The 15,233-nt window shown below is 50.4% G+C and overlaps 2 protein-coding genes across 13 annotated transcripts in view; one reads left to right on the top strand and one right to left on the bottom strand.

The window, feature by feature from the left end:
* LOC126575064 (uncharacterized) overlaps positions 1 to 15,233 on the top strand; it is a 41,404-nt gene that overhangs the window by 12,808 nt on the left and 13,363 nt on the right. For 11 of the 12 annotated variants that reach the window (XM_050235573.1, XM_050235572.1, XM_050235569.1 and 8 more), the window contains 3 exons: positions 7,053 to 7,151; positions 7,233 to 7,450; positions 7,524 to 7,685. In XM_050235573.1, the coding sequence (XP_050091530.1) occupies positions 7,053 to 7,151; positions 7,233 to 7,450; positions 7,524 to 7,685 (479 nt within the window). Of the gene's footprint in view, positions 1 to 7,052; positions 7,152 to 7,232; positions 7,451 to 7,523; positions 7,686 to 10,841; positions 10,978 to 13,859; positions 14,029 to 15,233 lie in introns of those variants that run through there. The other variant, XM_050235575.1, reaches the window with a different exon arrangement.
* Positions 2,348 to 4,680, bottom strand: LOC126575078 (uncharacterized). Its single transcript, XM_050235597.1, has one exon. The coding sequence runs from the start codon at positions 4,012 to 4,014 to the stop codon at positions 3,679 to 3,681; it is 336 nt and encodes a 111-aa protein (XP_050091554.1). The 5' UTR covers positions 4,015 to 4,680; the 3' UTR covers positions 2,348 to 3,678.

Below are 15,233 nucleotides of genomic sequence, written 5' to 3'. Positions count from 1 at the left end.
GATGTTGTAACAACGGAACGAGAATCATGACCTTCACTAACTACCAAACATTAATGCGCCTCGTACACACAACGATTGGCCAAAGCTTTCGGGCCCTAGCGGCCAGTAAAAGCGATGAAACGGAAGCGGACTAACGGACGGCCTGTGCGTCGTTGTTACAATTCGTCTCGTTGGTGGCTCACCACCGTCTGTGTTTGTGGCATCGTATACGATTCCGTCACACATGAAGTCCCCTGGACCTGGACGGATGGGAATCGGAGGCAATGCTGACCCCTACAACAACATTTCGTTTCCCATGCCAGGTGCTGGAGCACCCTAGAGTGCATTTCACTTCCAACTGTCGGTCTGCAGACGGACAGGGGCTCTAATTTATGGACGAAATGTCTTTATGCGATCATTCGTTCGATCGTTCGTTCAATCGATTGGCGACGAAACAGACGAGCTTAGGGGTGTTTGTACGCAAAACAGCGTCCAACCGTCCGCTCCCCCCCCCCCCCCCTTTTGGTTTCTCACGTACCACACAGTTTCGGTTCCGGTGTATGCTGGTAAGTGGCAAACGGCGGCAACAGGCGGCGAACACCGTGCACGCAGAACGGAAGTCACGGCCGACCGATCACCTTCCCTCTTTCTCTCTCGCTCTCCGATGCGTGGCTGTGTGCGTGCGTGTGGTTTATGTTTCCAAAACGAAACATCCAACATTTTCCGGGCAGGTGGTTCTAGCCACGAGCCACTTTACTCTGCTGCTGCTGCTGCTGCTGCTGGTCCGTGAGCTGCATGCATGGTGCCGCAGCTAGAAACGAATTCGTTACAGTGAGGGAGGCGTCCAGAAGGGAAGAGAAAGAGAGATAGATAGAGAGAGAGAGAGAGAGAGCAGAGGAGAGAAAGAACAACAATGGAACAACAAGAGCGGCGGCCCAAAGCGGACAACATTGCGGCTCTGGTCGGCCGCACTTGGGGGATGACCGGCGGCCATCAGGGGGTTCGTCGCTTACGGCACCGGACGACCGCATTCAGTCACCGGGCGGTGTTAGTTCTGCGCACATAACCGGGGCGCATCATACAGTTTGCTCTGTAGAGCTCTCATTGTTGTGACTGTTGTCTACAGACTTATTAAAAGAAAAAGTTCCTTCAAATGGTGTTTTTAGTGTTTGCGATCTCGTGACAGCCAGGACCTCGAGGACCTGGAACAGGAAGTGAAATGTTTGTTTGACAAAAATTTATCAAAAATCCAAGAATTATTGCTCCAGCTGCTCTTGAGAGAAAGATAGTGAGGGTGTGATCGCCACATGTGCTCGAAAGGCGTTCTCAATCTGGTGCTGTTGGTGTAAGCTGGCCTTCTCCCCATCCGCCCGAACCAAGCGGAAGAAGAAGAAGCGTTTGCCATTTGCCGTAGTAATTGTAAAGTAGTTCGCGCATAGTAGAAGAGTCCGGTTTCGGTTTCGGTCTCGGTGTTTGATTGTGTTTGTTCGCTTTGTGTGTTTTAGTGTATTGTGTTTGTTGTTGGTTTTTGTGGGTCCCGCGAAACCCCCCCCCCGTGTGGGGTCAGCAGCATATAAAGCATCCTCCTAGCGGCCTTCTCTTACTCCCCTACCACAACCACTACTAGGTACAGCCACAGCCACCGATTTGCATTACCTTCACATTGAATCACTAACCCTCCTCCTCCCTGGTAGCTGGTGACCTCGATCGTGTGCAGCACTTCCCTTCTCTCTCTCTCTTTCTCTCTCTGCGGTTCCAGCGAGCGATGCGGAGCTAGTGTGAACTCTCTGTGTGTCAGAGGTCAAGGATTATAATTCGTCGGTCAGAAACTAATTATCGTTCTTCAAATTAGCATTTGAGCTAAGACAACGACCGAAGCACGGTGACAAGCTGACAAGCGCCAGCCAGAGTAGGGGCTGCGTAACGGTGCAGCCGAGGTTCAATGGCTTCCATCCGTCAGACGGCATCGGATACGGTGGTGGTGGGTGTCCGATGCCGGAAACAGGCTTTTACTCAAATCGAATTGAGCCGGAGGTGTTGAGGGAGGTGCTCATCCATGCGACCACCATCCATTCCCCGTCCCACCATGACCCGTAAAAGGGTGTTGTGTGCGCATCGCTAGAAATGGAAACGCTTTTGGAGAAGATTTGCATTTTTAATTCATCTAACTACTGGGGCTAGTCGTGCACAGAACGGTGTCGTCGTCGTCGTCGTGACTCTTCCGTTGTGGCGCGGTTCCAACGAGCACGGACAGGAACCAATCAATCACGTATTAGCGCTCGATGACGACGATAGAACGAAATGAGAATGAATTTGGATTGGTTGGAACGAAGAAGAGTAGAAAATAAGGAGAAGAAGCAACTACATTTCACTAATTTATTCAACAACGTTCCAACTCGAATTGGCTTCCCGAGTCCCGTCTGCTTAGCTATTCCGATTAGTAGACTAACACGCTAGCACCACTTACGCCTCTCGCCACTCGTCATTGCCTAAACACTAATGTCTGTCTCACGCACTACTTACATCACATAAACACAACACATACTCCTCACAGCTGCTCTAGCTTCACGATACTAGTGCGATGCGCTAGTGGCGGAATGTTAAATGGCGTAACGGAAGCTCCAGTTGATGAGCAACAACTGGCTGACAGTAAACGATCGATCGATTTAGCAAAAACCTTCCCCCTGAGCTTGTCCCTGACTTGGATATAGTGCATTTGACATTTTGCATGTTGATTAGAGCACCCCTCACCCCCCCGGTCTCGTTGGCGCTCTAGGTTCTGTGGCGCTATCACTCGCTATTGTCAGTTTTTGGAATTCATTTGTTCCACATTCCGGCTCAACGGTTCTAATCGATAAAACTCCCGGGAGTGAACGGAATCGAAAGCCTGTTGAAGCGCTAGTTTCCAGCTCAGAAATCCAGTTCTATGCTTTTGTTAATCTAATACCTTCTTTTTTTTAAAGTCTACAATGAATGTCTGAATGCTATACAAAATGCGCTAGACCGCATTCACCAACAGCTGGATGGTTGCAACCTATTTGCATGCCACAGATAATGCTCTATCTCTCCTTCTCTCTCTTTCTCTCTCTCTATCTAATCTTCCCTTATCTGTCTGTAGTCCCGCTAGTGAGTGAACTGGAGTGATGCGGCGGCACCGGATTAATGGCCTATTGTGCGAAGTGCGTGGTTTCAAACGCTTCAATGCTCCATATTTTTTGCGCCTATTGAGCATTGAGATCATTTATCCGCCACTATCCGCACACACCAACAAACGCGCACACATGATAACGTAATCAAATCATGGATGGTTTTCGATTACGCACAGTGTGCTGGTCGGAGGTTCCACAATCCATCAACCAACAACCATCGCTTGTTATCGACAGATACACCCCAAGCCCGACAGAGCGATAACAGAAGCTGTTTCCTATTTCCAATTTATTTTAGGTTTTTTTTTATCACTTTCATAGAGATGCCAACAGTGTCTCTGTCGGGGTGTGGGATTGTTTTTTACAATAAATACCCTGATAACCTCGTGTGTCTACCCGGCTAAGATTATGACTCGTCCACCAGATCGTCCAGTTGGGGAGCTTTCTACCTTTCTCCTCGGTCCGCGATTCGGTCGGTGCTCAGTCGTTTGACCTCGAACTGGCGCGAGAGCCGACGGGGGCTGTTTCGCAATCATGACAGAGCGCTTGGGGTCTAGCTGCCAAGCACAGGCACCAACGGTGGTGAAGAAGAAGCCCCATCCGTAGTCGCAGTCGTCGTCGTCGTCGTCGTCCTCGTTGTGGTTCCGGTGGCCGTGGCAGCAGCGGCAGCAGTAGCAGCAGCTTCACTACCAAAGGACGTCAGGGTGATTAGCTTGACGAACACGACCTCGAGCACGCACAGCATAAACAGAAACATAAACACCGCAATGTTGGCCTGCGGTTGTGGCCCGGCGATCGCTGGATGCGTCAAACCCTTGGGACCCCCGATTGCCGGTGGCGGCTCCACCAGGGTGGTCAGCGTTTGCACCATAAACAGGGACAGGACCATCGTGTTGTGGAGCTGGGGTGAAGGAGTGATCGACGGTGGTTGATCGGTGATGCAAGGGTTGCGTGTTGCTCTCTCTGCCACTCTCTCCCTCTCTCACTCTCTCTTTGGTTGACCTTTGCAGTGGCTAGGCTGATAGCTTCAATTGCACATTTCCGCTTCGCTTCTCGGGTGTGCCGCACTACTACTACTACTACTACTACTGCCACCAACTAGGTCCGCTTATCACTCGCGGCAACGACAATCACTGGCAAGGTTGTACGATACGCCGTGAGAAGGGGTGGAAGAGGATTCTCTAAATTTATCTCCCCCTTAACCACCTCAACGAGACACCGTCGACGGGAGCCTCTGTCTCCGTTCGCTGCCTTTCGAGATCGCGATCGCGCACCGTCGATCTCTGTCCCTCCCGTCACCGTTATGTTCTTCGCGCACGCACAGACGCAACCCAACGCACAGCCACACACAGTGCGTATGGTCTAGTTTGTAGCTTGCTTTCTTTCTCTCTCCCTTTTCTCCTCTGTCTCTAACCCGTTTTGGGTCTGGGCTGTGGGTGAAACGCACAAAAACGGCAGATCGTACGCGAATCGCGAGACACCAATAAAGCCGACACGAGCCCAGACGAGAGCACTATATGCACGCGGTGCGCTGAACCTTCTCGTGTCGCGTGCTGAACCGATACTGGCGACGGTTGTGGCCAGCCGTGGCGTCGTCGCTGTCTTCTCGGTTCGCGCTGGAATCGTGGACTGGAGGGGGGGTGCCCCTCGGAGTGGAGGTGAAGGGATCGAGCGCGATCGAGCTGCGCAACCGTTGCGATCGTTGCCAGTCGTCGAACGAGAGATGGCTGGCTGGTGCCGGTCCAGCGAATTCTTTGTCATTCGCCACGCCGTCGATCGGTGATCGAAAGTAAAAGCAATCATTTTATCAGCTGTTCCTACTGAGGGGCTCTCTCTCTCTCTCTCTCTCTCTCTCTCTCTCTCTCTCTTTCTCTCTCTCTCTCTTTCTCTGCGTTTCTTGCTCTTTAGGGAGGAATCTCTCGGTTTCTGTCGAGTTTACCAAAAACCTGATCGTAGGCTAAGGAAAAGCTCCTTGTAGTAGTTCGAAGGGACCTGTTTTGATTGCGAAAATCATGAATTGCAATAAGGCACTGTCGTGTGTCGTGAGCGTATGCGGTCGATGCTTAAGATCTTCAACGTGATCGTCGATTCACGAAATTGAAGTGATCGCCAGAATGAGAATTTTATAAAATGAACATTCGAATTTAACAGGCCAATTATCTTGAAATCAATGTCGATACTGATGCTCCACCTCAATCCTATGGGAATATATTGTTGTTGTACTGGTGTACGCGATCAATCCAAAAAGTAAAACACAAAAATTTAAACCTTACCTTAAAAAACTTTAAATCTCAATTTAGCAACTCAATTTGGAATCTGTATACCTAAGATCACAAAAAACGGCGTCGCAATTTGTGTATCCATTGCCATGTGAGCGCAAAGCTATTGCCCAATTCGAGAGCATAATGTATGCTGCCCACCTCATACTCAATGCCAAAACGATGGCCATCATTAGCCGGTCGTAAATCGGACTCGGTTTGTGAAATTCAAACTTTTGCAGCGCGCAACGCAATCTGTTGTTGTTTTTCGGTGATTTATGGCATTCATCGACCATCCAAGGTGCACGGAGATGGGTAGGGGGAAACCTTGGCCTTATCGGTCATTTCAGCGCATCACATATGCGCCGCGCTACGCTTGAGCCACCTGAATGAGGAGGCTGCATGATCATGCAGTGCAGCCCGTACCCTTCCTCCCAGGTCTTTCACCATTAATTACTTGCATCAGTTAGCACCACCGCTAAGAGGTGGTGGAACTGATTGATTGTGCTAAGTTGGCAGGTAACATCGTGTATTAGGTAACACGCGCCTGGCCGCGCAGCGCCCTTCATCAATGAGTGGCAAGCCAGTGTGAAGTAGACGGGAGGATCCTATTCCAAGCATCCGCGAAGAATGAAAATTTTTAAACGATCTGGTAATCTTGACACGCTTTGCTGGAAGAACAAACGAACCGTACCATTCTCTGCGCAACAAGACAAGAAAATTGAAACTCACCTCGAAAGATGATGCGTAGCGTGTACGGAGCTGGCGTTATGCGTAGCATGACTAGATTGAATTACACTATCTGGCGGGCGTTTGATAACCTGTTCGCCAATGATAACCTGAGCAGGAAGCAACAGACAGCAAAGATGAATAACTTGGTTTTTGGGGCCAGCATCGAAGCCTACTAGAAAAATGGTCACGAGGTAGATCGAGAGGGTTTTGAGCGAAAGTTTCGGTATCGATATGCTGCAACCAACCATGCTTCTCGTGCCTTGCATCGTGCAGCAGCAGCAGCAGCAGCACTGTCGCTGATGACATAACTCGCCAGTGGAATCGGTTTGGCGAGTTTGGCCCGTTCGGTCCAGCCACACTCACTCATGCAGCCGTTGCCACGACGAACAGGTTTCCAGGTGCTGGTCCACGGCACGTAACGGCACGTAGCACACTATGCAACGAGTACACAGCAGTGCCGCCTAGCGACATGGATCGACTCAGAATGGTCAATGATGACGTTCGGCGCAATGATTGACGGTTCCGAGAAAGGGCGGGTTGGAAGTGCACAAGTACATCGGCATCGGAATTAATGTCACGCATAGCTAATTAATCGGCTTTCGGTAGCTGCCGATAGAGGGGCGGAGAGTGTGATAATGAAAACGTCTATCGATTGATTGAAAGCACCCGGTATTGCCCAGGGAATGTATTGCGGTGTCATAATGTCAACTGGATGGACATATCTGACTATCGGACAATTCCAGTTATTCCAGATCCTGCAATCACCTTGTCAGCCTTGTTGATCGGAATTATTAAACAACAATATAACTCACTTTTCAATCTCACGTAACGAACATAGTTCTTTCTATTATCCCGTTTGTCTGTTGGACGCCATTTAATCCAGCTTCTTCTATTTCCGTGTTCCCGTTTTTTTTCTCTGCCTCTCTCTAACCCGTAGTAAACTCAGCCAACGACGGCGTGCATCGCGAAAGCCCGATGTGGCGGCGACTGAGTGTTACATGTGTAACGCAAACATCGAACTCGAACGCCCAGACAGGTAAGACCAGAGGCGGGGGCGACGACGGCCAATCTACCGTCGTAAAAGGGACTAATCCTTTGGCACCCTTTTTGCACACAGCTTCGCAACATGCCGTGGTTGCGAAAGATTGGTCTGCCGCGGAGAGAACTGCTGCCAGTGGGTGGACTCAATCGGCATCTGGGAGTGTGGCGGGTGCCAATCGAACCGCGTGATCCAGCAAAAGGCCGGCGAATGGTTGCTGAATCAGCTGACGGCTCGGCTCAAGCATCCAGGGCCGGTCGAGCTGAAGGAAGGTAATCTGCTCGGTCTTGGCATCGGTAAGTACCGCGGTGATTGAAGCACATGCGGGCTGGCCACAGATCACTAACGGTGTGCTCTGGTTTTCCACAGATTCCGATGCAGACACCCGCAGTACGGTCAGCGTCGGATCGTCGAGTGTTTCCGTGAACCAGCGCATCAAGGTTCGGGAATTCATCGAAGAACTGCTGTCCACGATGCTCCACGGTTCGCTGGACGAGGTGTCCGTTGGCCAGCTTATGAAAAACGAAAGCTGTAAGTAGCACCACAGCTCGCTTTCTTATGTTGCCGTTGCCTAACCAAAGGCGCAATCGATTGCGAGTGAAGCACGCACCGACCAAAAGCAACTAAATTTTGTCCGTTTTCTTTGGGGGGGGGGGGGGGGAGGGGGGGGTTCGGCCGCAAACCCAATTTACCATTTCACACTCGTTCCCACAACAGATATCAGACTTTTTCGCAAGTTCCATACACGTTTGAGCCGGTGTCTGTACAATCTAGAACTGTCGATTCATCAGTCACTTATGGCGGGTAAGAATTGGAGCCAATGCGTCTGCTCCGGATGATGTTTGCACCTTCGCTGTGTTCCAACCACCTCTTTCACCTCTATACACCTCCACCCACACAACATCTTTGCATGCGACTTTGCAGCAGCTTCAGTTGCAGCTGAATTATCGATTTGCCCGCGAGATATCACTAATGAGTTTCTTTACAATTCGCACGACCTGCACGTCTTTACTGTTCTCTCTCTCTCTCTCGTCTAGCCAGCCAGTTCTAGGTCCTTCTCGTGCATCTTTTCCTTTTCTATTTCCGGTAGTTTTTTTGCTCGTAGCACAACACCCTTCCAACATCGCACGTTAGCGTTTCTTTGATCCCCTCGGATAAGTTTAAACACAAACCGACCCGACCTGTACTGTAGATTGCGGTTCATAAGCACAGCCACTAGCATGAACCTTGACTGGTTTGCTGATTACTTTATATGCCCTCTGACCTCGGACGAACAACCGGGGGGCCGTTGTGAGAGCGCGTTCAGTGCCGCGTGCAATTTTCGCCCCGACCCTGGACTGGACTTGATCTTTCTCCCGACACGCGTACCATTACATCCCTCTCACTTCCGGCCCTCTGACCCCGAAGCTGAGATCATAAATATTCTTTCCGAAAAATGTGTCAACTCTCGACCAACTCTCGAAAGAAAAGTGTTTCTCCAGGAAAATTGAGCTCCCCCAGAAAAAAAAAGCCAAGGGTCCCCGGATCCGGATCCGGAAAATCGTGGGTTCGTGCAAACGTGCAACAAAGTGTAACAAATTGGGTTATGCATCACAGCCGTGATCGTGCCGTGCACGACCGGAAGAAGCGTAGAAACCGAAATGGCCTGGAGTAGGGCCTCCACGCTATCGTTGCCATCGCCATCGTCGTTATCGTTTGGCGCGCTGGAGTTCGCTTTTCACATGGCCCGCAATTCATCATTACACGGGACGGGACGGACCGGACCAGCCGGGCTCGAAGAGGAGCGGAGCGGCAGTGCATGTGTCGCATCGTGTCACGTTAACCGGCCAACATTGTGTCGTGACAGGTCGTCGGCGTCGCTATCCTCCTCCCTGATGGATGGATAGTGAAAGGGGATTAAATTGGGCTTCGCTTGATGCGCTTGTGGCGTGTAGCGAGTGTTAAAGCCGGTGGCCGGTGGCTGCGAGGAGTTATCGAGTAACCATTACTGATGGTTAGTTACCGAATCATCACAGTAGACATCGGGAGCATGTGTCAATCCGTATCCATCGCCGTGCTGTGCTCATTGTTTCAGTATGATTCACATCTAGTCCAGTCTGTTTTTTTTTTCTTTCGAAATACAATCACGATTGGAAGACAATTTTATTGGTGAACTTAATGGTGCACAGCATTCCTCAAGTTTGTACACGAGTTTTCCACATTAGCTTCGAAAGCGGCAGAAAAAGCACTTCAGTTCGCCATTCCCAAGTGAGTTTTTGAAACTTCACAACGAATTCGCATAAAATCTCTCCCGGGACGAATTCTATCGAACGGGCTTTTTGCGTCTAAAAACCAGCTCCGCATTTGGCATTCGTCCGTTGCATCTCATTATCCATCCGACCGTCACCATGTGTGAGTCACATCGCAGCATCCCAACCGTTCCTCGGTATCGACGAACGACTGATGAATCTTCAAACGGCAAATCAACGGATCGATTGTGTACCCAAAGTAGTCGTTTGTGACTGTCGAACGGGGGGTTGGGGGGTGGGGGAGAGGACCACATGACAAAAGTCTCTCCACGCGCCGTGTGTTGACTACTCCTCCTCCTCCTCCTCCTCAACGGCAAACCAGTTCCCTCGGTGGGGGGACTTTAATTCATGGTTAAGGTTTCTATCGAAGGCGGATTTCCTATGTGGTCAACCGGGTTTGCGGGTTTCATAGTAACCAGTGGCGGAGACCAATCCGGGATTACTAGTTTCCAAATCCCCCGGCAAACAAAAGGCTAATGCTAAAGCACTGATAAGAGATTTCGATGATTTCGACTTCAACTCAGTGTCGCACATTGGAAATCTGGAACATTGTGACGCCTGATGCCGATCAATAAAACGATGGAAACAGGAATGTTGGAGTGCCTGTGGGCACCGTTTATTTTCGTCTTTGGCAACAATCGTGACTGTCGTTTGATAAGCTCTGCCCTCCCTTACACATACAGAGAGCGAATGATAGCGATGATAAGCCCCCGGGCCAGTATGTCTCGGTATGTCCGCAGAAATGTCTCTGATGACACCGCGCGTAACCGTGCATCACGTGGATTAACAATGGGTGTGTTATCAGCAGCGCGACGAAACGTTCACCAGCCCACAGGTGGTGTGTTTACATTTTTTTCATCGGTTCGTCACTTGCGTAATGGATTCCCCTGATTCCTTCATTCCCCTGAGGGCAAACGAAAGCGATGTCTCCGAGGGGAACGTGCCCGGAAAGGGGAAACAAACCCTCAAACTCAACCTCTAACCTTTTTAATTCGGTTTGTGTTTGCCGGCAAGATGAGACGCGAGAAGCACGTTTTGCATAACTCCAACATACCACATGCTGCTGATGCTGCTGGTGATGCTGACGTCCTTCTTAAGGTCGCCGCGATGCGCCGTGAGAGAGAGATCGAGAGAGGCGCGCTCGCGCACGCGCACGAGAGAGCGTATAGCTTAAGCCTTCGCCAAAGGAAGGATCCACCGCGCGGCACACAACAGGTGAGCGGACGGTTGAACACACGCATACGCGACGGTTGGCTGCGGCACCTGCGGCGATGTCCGCGTTGCCCGTGTGCGTGCGTCGTTGTTGGGTTGCCGCTGGCAAGCGAGAGAGGGTTCAGCGATAGCCGTTTGGCGCGCCGCGGCTCAGTTCTGAACGCGGCGCGCACGATTACGGGCGGCTCCCGACGACCGCGACGACTCACCTGCCTGCTTGACACCGAATAAAATCGGATCGGATCGGACCGAAAACACGCGGACAAGCAATTCCCTTTTTTCATCAAACGAAAAACGGGGAAAATTGAAATCTTACGTCCCAGGTGTGTTCAGTGGCTGTGTGCGTGCGTGTGGGTGTGTGCCAGGGAGAAGAGAAGAGGAGTAGTGATAAGATCAGTGATCAAGTGTGCTACGACCTAAGCGGGGTGCTGTGATTGTCGTGATAAGACCAAGGCAGCGAGTCTGAACGCAAACGCGGAACGCGTTGGCGCCCTTTTTGATTAGTCATAATGCCTCGAAAATGATTACTCATATTACACCGCAAACCACCGCGAATCGATCGTGGACACCGATTGCCGACTCATGCCATTCACGTCATAACAATGCCCGGCGCGTTTGGTTTTTACGAGCAGGACACAACCGGCACTCTTTGCGTGTTCCACTTACAAGACGAAGGATTTATGCCCCCCCCCCCCCCCAGCAATGGCGCGACATCTATTGGTCGCTAATAAATCCTTCCTGGGCCGAGTGTGACTGGCCACCGTGTGGTACCGACCGATTGCAATGCGACCGCAACGCCGCAAATCATAAATTGGCACCACAATTGATTGCTGTTTTGATGGATTTGCTGTGCGCCCGAGCATGCCATAACGGCCATCGCCACCGCGGATGCATTCGTGGTCTCCCAGATTACCTGCTGGCCTGCTCTGTTCGATTATTACGGCAAATGCAATCCAGATGCTGTGTTCTGGACGCAGTAATCGTCCACTGAGGTCGCCCCCTAAATTGCTCCCTATTGAACAACAAGTGAAACGAGATGATGCTGCTTTTTGGGGGGTGGGTGGGGAAAGTCGCCCAACGGTGAAAAAAAAACACATTGAAGCGTGTCAAATCAATGCTCGATCGATGAATAAGTCATAACCACCACAGTCGCTACACGCCAGACGAGGGTCATCTTTGGCGCTTATCAGCTACCGAACCGCGAACCGGCTGGAATGCATTCATTTCCTACCTCCCCATGGGTTAGGGTGGTGTGTCTGGCCACACGCTACACCCTCTCGCCGGTGTTTTATGTTTCTACAGCCGTCGTCTGCGGCGTGAGACACGGGGCGCGTGATCGTATACCGCCAGTTCGTAACCTTTCATTTTCAAACGTAACCGCGAGATGCTTTCGCCCCGGTCAATCGGAGCGATACACATTTCATCTTCTTATATCGTAGAAGACGAAGAAGCAGCTGCTTATAACTATCCGAGTGTTTCGGGTTTTTCATCGGCCTTTTTTTTTTCTTTCGGTGGAGCTTTTCCACCGAGGTGGTGTTCCGGCCAGTTTAACGAGCTCTGATACGTTTACTATTCATCGGAACACGTGAGAGGCTTTTAAGTTCTTTCTCTTTGCAAGCATCGTAGCGATGGCCAGCCTGCCAGCCTGCCAGCCAGCCAGCTAGTGTTGGTAGCAGAATTTCATGAAAAATTCACGAATCCACCACCCAGGAAAGGGTGGTTGTGGATCAATCAGCAACAGTTCTTCTTCCGCTTCATCTTCGCGACACACCGACCGACCGACCGACCGATGGTGAAGGAAGGAACTCATGCAACCGTGCAAAGAAAGGCGATGTCACGGCGAGAGAAGTTTATGGGAAAGTTCAAGAGATGACCGACGGTTCGGCCCGAGACTGCCGAGGGTGCTATACACCCTCCTTCCATCCTTTAAAACATAAATCAAAGGCCTCACTTTTGAAAACGCACAGCACACAAACCTAACGAGTGCCAGTGGAATGCGCCGGCCGGTTGGAAAAGTGCTGCAATGACTTAATGGGTTTACAATTCACCGAAACAGCCGAATTGAACTTTGAGAAAAGGGTTGCCCCGACCACAAGGTTCATTAAAGACCAGCTGGCGTCGATGTACGCGACTGGTGCAGCGTTGGTGCCAGCTTATCAGTACAAACAGAACTAAAACCAAACAGCTACAGTGCGCGATTCGAAGGTCAATGCGTGAATTCCATGGATGGCTGCTTTGAGGGTGAGGGTCCCCGGTTTCGGAATTGAAAGAATGTTGCTTATCTCGCTGGCCGATAGTGTAACATCTTACTATTTTGTTTTATCAAATCCGCAACTTTGTTCTGCTGCAGTATCGTTAAGCGCCATGATCCCCCTCTTGAAATTGATAATATCGAAAACGGAGCCACGAATGCGTGGACACAGATGTCGCACGCCAGATGGATCGAAACCGCGAATCGGAAACGAATAGTCACAGTGGAACATCAATCATATCAGCGCTGGCGTGCGTTGAATCAAATCTAATCTTATCTGTGGATTAGTTATCACGGTGCCCAAGGTGCGTAGCGCGCGAGTCGTATCGAAGCTTCGGCTTCCAGCGCGTAAAGCCTGGGTTATTTATGAGATTTTCCCTTTTATTTCGACATTTCCACGTCTGGATGGAGATTAAATTCTGCGGAACGATTGAGGGAGGGGGGGGTTGACGCATTCCGACTTGTGAGCACGGGGAGGGGAAGGCGACTTGTTCTGGAAACTTTTCCAATCCCGAGGGTAGCAAACACATTCGATTCAAGCGCAGACAACGGTGGGAACTATCGAATCTATTCGCTTCTTTATACTTCTGCAATTTTCTCGCCAATTGTGTTTGCACCCAGGAGTCGCGGAGGTCCAACGAGGCGTTTAGGTGGGACAGAGTACGGCGAGAATTTAATTAAGTCACGCCAAAGAAAGGAAAAACAATTTTCCGCAGAATCTACGACATTTCGTGCACTTGTCGCCGAGGTTCTCGCTCGCGGCAAGGCAAGTTTGTCAGCAGTTTGGAAGGACACGGTTGGTGTGACTTATTGTGAATCAAGAAAGGGAGATTCCGTGGATCGCCAGTGCGACCAGTGGTGGTTCGTTTTCGTGACTGTTTCAGTGTTATAGTGTTCTAAAGCTTGTTGGGAAAATAGTATAAGTTTAAAGATCAAAATCAATTGTCTTGCCAGGCCCCGGTAGAGTTGTGCTGTGTCCAGTGATTCAGAAGCTAGTTCCTAAGCAGTAGTTTAAACAAAACCATCAGCACGATGGTTCTCTGCAGTTGTTCGTTGATCGCCTGGTACCTCCTGACCGCCATCGGTACCTATGTGCTCGCTCACATCATCCAAGTTGTGCTAGGTAAGCATCACACTCCAATCGCGTTCGATCAATCGACGCGGCCGATAGCGCCATCGGAAGGACCGTCCTATCGCTCTGTCCCATTGAAAGCATTATTTGAATTTCGTTCCATCATCACCGTGAGGTGTTTCAACGCGCGTACGATGCCCATAGGCAGGCATTCATCATGAACGATGATGGTCAACTTTCCTCATGTTTGTCTCGAGCGTGACCGATTGTTTGGTGGCGGTGGCGGTGGCGGTGGCGGTGGCCCCTGTTCAGCCTTGCCTATCGCATGAAGCAATCAGGTGATGCATAATGTACACCTTGCCTTAAACGGTTCGCCAACATAGTGCGCGCGCGACCTTCGGGGCAGTAGTTCTTAGTAAACTTGGTAGCAGGGAAAAGGAGAAAATTAGTTACGGTTAACGCCACCACGGTTGACTCAGCCAGCAATAAGCATGAAGCAGATTAAGACGGATAAAAGCCAGAGACAAACGCGCGGAATGCAAAGTTTGTGAAATTGATTGCAACCAACGCTCTTGGTGCGATACTAACGAATGTCATGCTGGGTTTGACGGATTAGCAACCATCGCAGCAAGCTAATTAGTAGTGTGCCAACCGATGGCGAAGTAATACGCTGTTTACTAAACAATCTTCAAATAAAACAATAAAGGTGTCAACAGAGAAACATGGAGAGACATGGACTGCCTTTGGGAATGTTAGGGAGCCCAACATACTTCGCTGGGCTTGCGTAACACCATATGGTGGTGAAAGAGAAGCAGGAAGCACGATGCCATCCCTAAATTGAAATCGGCAATGGTAAATCGCATTAGCTTGCCTTTCGCCTCTCGCTGAAATTGAAAGTGCAAATCCCTCTCAAGCACGAAACCAACCAACCATCCGCTGATGGGCTTAGACCAAGGAAGGAAGCACATCTTCACACACCATTCCGTACCTCTCGCTAACATTCGGTTTAAGCCCCTCGCTCGCATGTGTATTTGCGAGAAGGTGCTGGAGACTTTGGGGGATAATGTTTTATTTTTATTCCAGACCACTTTTTATCGCCCTTTGCCATCTTATCTATAACATTTGGTGTAGCAACAGCAGCAGCAACAGCAGCATGCCGTCAGCTGTTGAGCTTAGCTCTCATGCCTGGACTGTGGTAATCGCCGGGCTAAGCACCACACTTATCTCGTACGATCGGTGTTAGCGCCAGCCAGCCA

This window comes from Anopheles aquasalis, chromosome 3 (assembly GCF_943734665.1).
Source record: "Anopheles aquasalis chromosome 3, idAnoAquaMG_Q_19, whole genome shotgun sequence".
Taxonomy (NCBI): domain Eukaryota; kingdom Metazoa; phylum Arthropoda; class Insecta; order Diptera; family Culicidae; genus Anopheles; species Anopheles aquasalis.
Note: the sequence above shows the minus strand (reverse complement) of the source record. Positions and strands in the feature narration are given on the sequence as shown.

Bases quoted from the DNA above. Each gene is read 5' to 3' on its own strand.
- LOC126575078 (XM_050235597.1), bottom strand. From the start codon at position 4,014: ATGGTCCTGTCCCTGTTTATGGTGCAAACGCTGACCACCCTGGTGGAG.